Source organism: Manihot esculenta, chromosome 7 (genome assembly GCF_001659605.2).
Source record: "Manihot esculenta cultivar AM560-2 chromosome 7, M.esculenta_v8, whole genome shotgun sequence".
Classification (NCBI taxonomy): domain Eukaryota; kingdom Viridiplantae; phylum Streptophyta; class Magnoliopsida; order Malpighiales; family Euphorbiaceae; genus Manihot; species Manihot esculenta.
Window position 1 is genome coordinate 25,543,949 of NC_035167.2, and position 3,798 is coordinate 25,547,746.

The window sequence follows — 3,798 nt, forward strand, 5'->3', positions numbered from 1 at the left end:
TTTTATAAAATTTAGAGGTTAAAAAATTAATATACAAATCAAGAGTCAAATTATAAGTTTTTTCTACAAATATATATTTAACCTCTTATTTTGCAATCACTCAAAATAATCCAAAGTTCCAAAACAGTAGTATTAATTTATAGAGAGATCCCTCATATGAATCTCTAGGAAATATAATCTTAACCGTCCACGAGATCGACGGTTTTTTATTCGTTGCCAGCCCCATCATTTGAATTCATTTTAACTTCTGTTTTCTCCGTCAAAACCAAAAATTGTAGAATCAAAATTTATTTATTTATCTTTTCAAAAAAAGAAGAGAGAGAGAGAGAGAGAGAGAGAGAGAGAGAGAGAGAAAGAGCGTAATGGAGGATTTCGCTAAGGATTGTAAGCGCATAGGAAAGCGAATTGAAGACATTGAATCCTCAAAGAAAATGAAATTTGATTTAAATTTTAGTTTTCATGAATTCAAGTTACCTTCACTGAGTTTTGAGTGCTTCAGCTTTTCCCCGGATAACACCATTTCACCGGCAACTTCTTCCAATTCCGCGGGTTTTCTCTCCGGCGATTTATGCTCTGGCAACTCCACATCTTCGCCCTGCTCGAGCAATAAATCCAGCTTGGTGGTGAAGGATAGCTTGAGATTTGTAGATCTGGAGGTGAATTCGAAGCTCAATATAGCTCAGTATATCGGTTCATTAAATTTTGTTTTCTACATTCTTTGTAATTGCGTCCCGTTCGATCCTGAGGAAATAGTTTGAAAATGTGAGAAAATGAGTGAAAAGCTTTTTTCAAAAACCCTCGAGGGGAGTTAATTTTCTCATGTCCATAGATTTTACTGTGTTTTCTCTGTAAAGAAACGAAGAATTCCAGTTCTAGTCGTTGATTTAGCATTTGCAGTTAGTTTTCATTCGTTTGCCTATAGAAATGGAAAGCAAAAAACTCAGACTTAAGCGAAGCTTTTGAAATCATTGTTTTCCTTTATTTCTCGGCAATCTCTCTAATTTATTGCTCGAATTTCCGTTTCTGTGTTCAAAAAATCACATTTACTTGCAGAAAGTTATTGAACGTTTCATGTCTTGCAGGCCAAGAGTTTTGAAACCGAAAGCTTAACGTGCTTAGGCAACAAATTCAGGTTCATTTTCTTTAGCCTTTATTAATTAATTTTCCTTTTATTCTATACCCAAAGGAACATATCCATTTTCAAACGCTCTGCCTCTTCTATTCTCACTTTTCAGCAGAGAGACCACACCTTCGAGCCAGTTTTACGGGGATACAGACGACATGGACTCGACGAGGGCAGATGGAGGGAAGAATTTCCGTAAAACGTTTCCGGTTGAGAAGGTTTCAATGCCGACTCAGGCGGAGATGGATGAGTTCTTCGCGGAAGCAGAGAAGAAGGAGCAAAAACGATTCGCAGAGAAGTGAGTTTGAGCTCTGTGTGCGCGTGTGCGTAGGATAAGGAATATCACTAGTGGCGTATTTTAGCGTGGAGAGAATCGATCTCTAACTAACTAACAAACTTCTCCGCTCTCTGTAGGTACAACTATGATATAGCGAAGGATATTCCCCTGGAAGGTCGATACCAGTGGCTTCGTTTGAAGCCATAGCAAGAAAGAGAGGCAGAGGGAGGAGAGAAGATTTGCTAAGGTTACAAGAGGTAGCATCTAGCATGCACGTGAATTTACCTAATTTAGGAGAATGTTTCTTATTTTAATGTACAGCTTTTAATTTCTCCAAGTCTACATAAGTAGCCAACCTCTATGTTATTCTCTTTGCAGTACGAAACGAAGTTTCTTCGGTTAATACTTTATCAGAAACCCAAAATAAAACCTAAAATTCACTGCTTACCGGCATTAAAATCCCATTATTAGTGATTTTTAGATTATTCTCTAAATATAAAATTTCTAGATTAAATAAGGAAAAATAACAAGTTTAATTTCTTAATTTTGAGGTTAAAATTTATTATTTTTTAGATTTAGATTAAAATAAAAGTTAAAAATAAATATGTTTAATTTTTTCAATAAATATGTAAATGAAATTTTATAATAATAATAAATTGGTTTGCATGGCATTAATGAGTTTTCGTTTTGTATTTGAAAAGGGCCTTTTGTTTGAGCTTCCTTTTGGCTGTTTTAGGGATTGTAGCGTTCTTTTTTGTGTCGCTTCTTGAGTCTGTTAAGAAGTATTTGCTTTTTTATCGTTTCTTTTTCACTCTGCTCAGTTTTGGAATATTCTCTCAAATATCATGCCATGATTGTTTTAGCCAAATACCATTTTCATTCGTTCTTTGCATTTGACTCTATTGTGGGGACCATTTGGAGCGCATCTACAATATTCTGATAAAAACAAACTTTACGCGCTTTTATTTATTGTTTATTTTAATTTTTTTTCCCTACGTAGTTATAGGGTTTTGCACATGTAAATCCCTACCGTGAACATTTCCACTCCGTATTAGAATTCTTAGCTCATGACCCCCAAAATTAGCTAATCTAGTTTCACTCCATCATAAATTTAAAACCTTATATGAGGAAAAATTACTTTTCCATTCTAAAATTAATGTCATTTTATTTTTAAAATTCTTAATTTAATTTTATATTTTAATTCTATCAAACTAAAGATTTTTCTATAAAAAATATATATTTCTAAATTTTAATAAAGTTAAAGTAGATGAACTAAACAATTTACTTGTGAGAAATCTACGAACATAAGTATTTATGTTGATAAAATTTAATAATTAAATAGTACTATATATATTTAACAGTAGTTTAGTAATTTCAAATATAATTAATTTAAAATTAGAAATAAATTGTTGGATTTTAAAATAGAGGGGTATATGTATTCATTTTGATATATCTTAAAAACGTAAAAATAATTTACTCAATATATAATAAAATTTGTTATTTTGAATCTCATCTATTAATTTATTTTAATTTTAATTATATTTACATAAAAAACCCTAACTTCCATAACAATAGTAACTAAACTTTAAGCTTAAATTAATTACTTTTTTCATCATCCAATTATGTTGGCAGTGTAAAAGCAAAAATTTCCTTTATATGCATACAAAATTAGCTAATCACTTCAATCTCTTACCTTACCCTCTTTCTTCTTATCTTGGATTCTAAATTATCTAGGCCTCAATTTCATGGTACACAAAGGAAAATGGTGGTAGACCAAAAAAACTAGCAGCATACTTCAATATATACAAGTGAAAATACTTTGTGTGTGTGTGTTTTTTTTTTTTTGGCAAATGTAGTGTTTGTGAGTTTATGATTCTAATTTTAATTAAAAGTTTTGCCAAATTGGTAAAATACATAATTTTGGAACCTTGTGATATTTTTGTCTCTTCAAAAGCTGACATTATAAGCTGTATTGTACTGCTGGGAGCTGACACTGGAACTTTCCTGCTTCTTGTTTATAAAAGCCAACTTTCAAGGAAACAAGTGCTCCTCTTTTAAGCCCTCTTGGGTAAAATTAACATTTGCTATTTTGTAGATCCCTGAGCAGTTAGCAGAGTGAGGATAGAAAACAAATGAAAGTACAGGTAAATGCACAAGAGAGAGGTAGAAAACAAAGATAAGTACTGGTAAATGCACAATTGGGATTTCTGTACACGTGGCAGGATTCTAATGAAACAATAACAAAGGGAAGCTAGCTCTCCTCAGCCAGATGCACTACTTACTATTTTCTAAGTAGAATTAATCACTTGATTATATTATACTGCACTTGTTTTTATATAATAAAAAGAAGCAAATACACAGAAAGAGGCATGCCTGTGCATGTGAGGTAGAATTGGGT

The 3,798-nt window shown here is 32.2% G+C and overlaps 1 protein-coding gene across 2 annotated transcripts; it reads left to right on the forward strand.

Annotated features, from left to right (window-relative positions):
• The first annotated feature begins 287 nt into the window (after window positions 1-287).
• Window positions 288-1,799, forward strand: LOC110618827 (cyclin-dependent kinase inhibitor 7). Of its 2 annotated transcripts, none has more exons than XM_021762085.2 (4): window positions 288-656; window positions 1,083-1,132; window positions 1,239-1,421; window positions 1,538-1,799. In XM_021762085.2, exons 1-4 carry the CDS (start codon window positions 363-365, stop codon window positions 1,605-1,607), a joined length of 597 nt encoding a protein of 198 aa, XP_021617777.1. In that variant the 5' UTR covers window positions 288-362; the 3' UTR covers window positions 1,608-1,799. The 2 variants fall into 2 exon arrangements, with proteins under 2 accessions (XP_021617777.1, XP_021617776.1); XM_021762084.2 differs by having other exon boundaries at window positions 289-656; window positions 1,236-1,421.
• The last annotated feature ends 1,999 nt before the right edge of the window (window positions 1,800-3,798 follow it).

Coding starts and splice junctions, on each gene's coding strand:
- LOC110618827 (XM_021762084.2), top strand. CDS start 363: ATGGAGGATTTCGCTAAGGATTGTAAGCGCATAGGAAAGCGAATTGAA. Junction 657..1,082: donor TGAGATTTGTAGATCTGGAG/GTGAATTCGAAG, acceptor CATGTCTTGCAG/GCCAAGAGTTTTGAAACCGA. Junction 1,422..1,537: donor CAAAAACGATTCGCAGAGAA/GTGAGTTTGAGC, acceptor CGCTCTCTGTAG/GTACAACTATGATATAGCGA.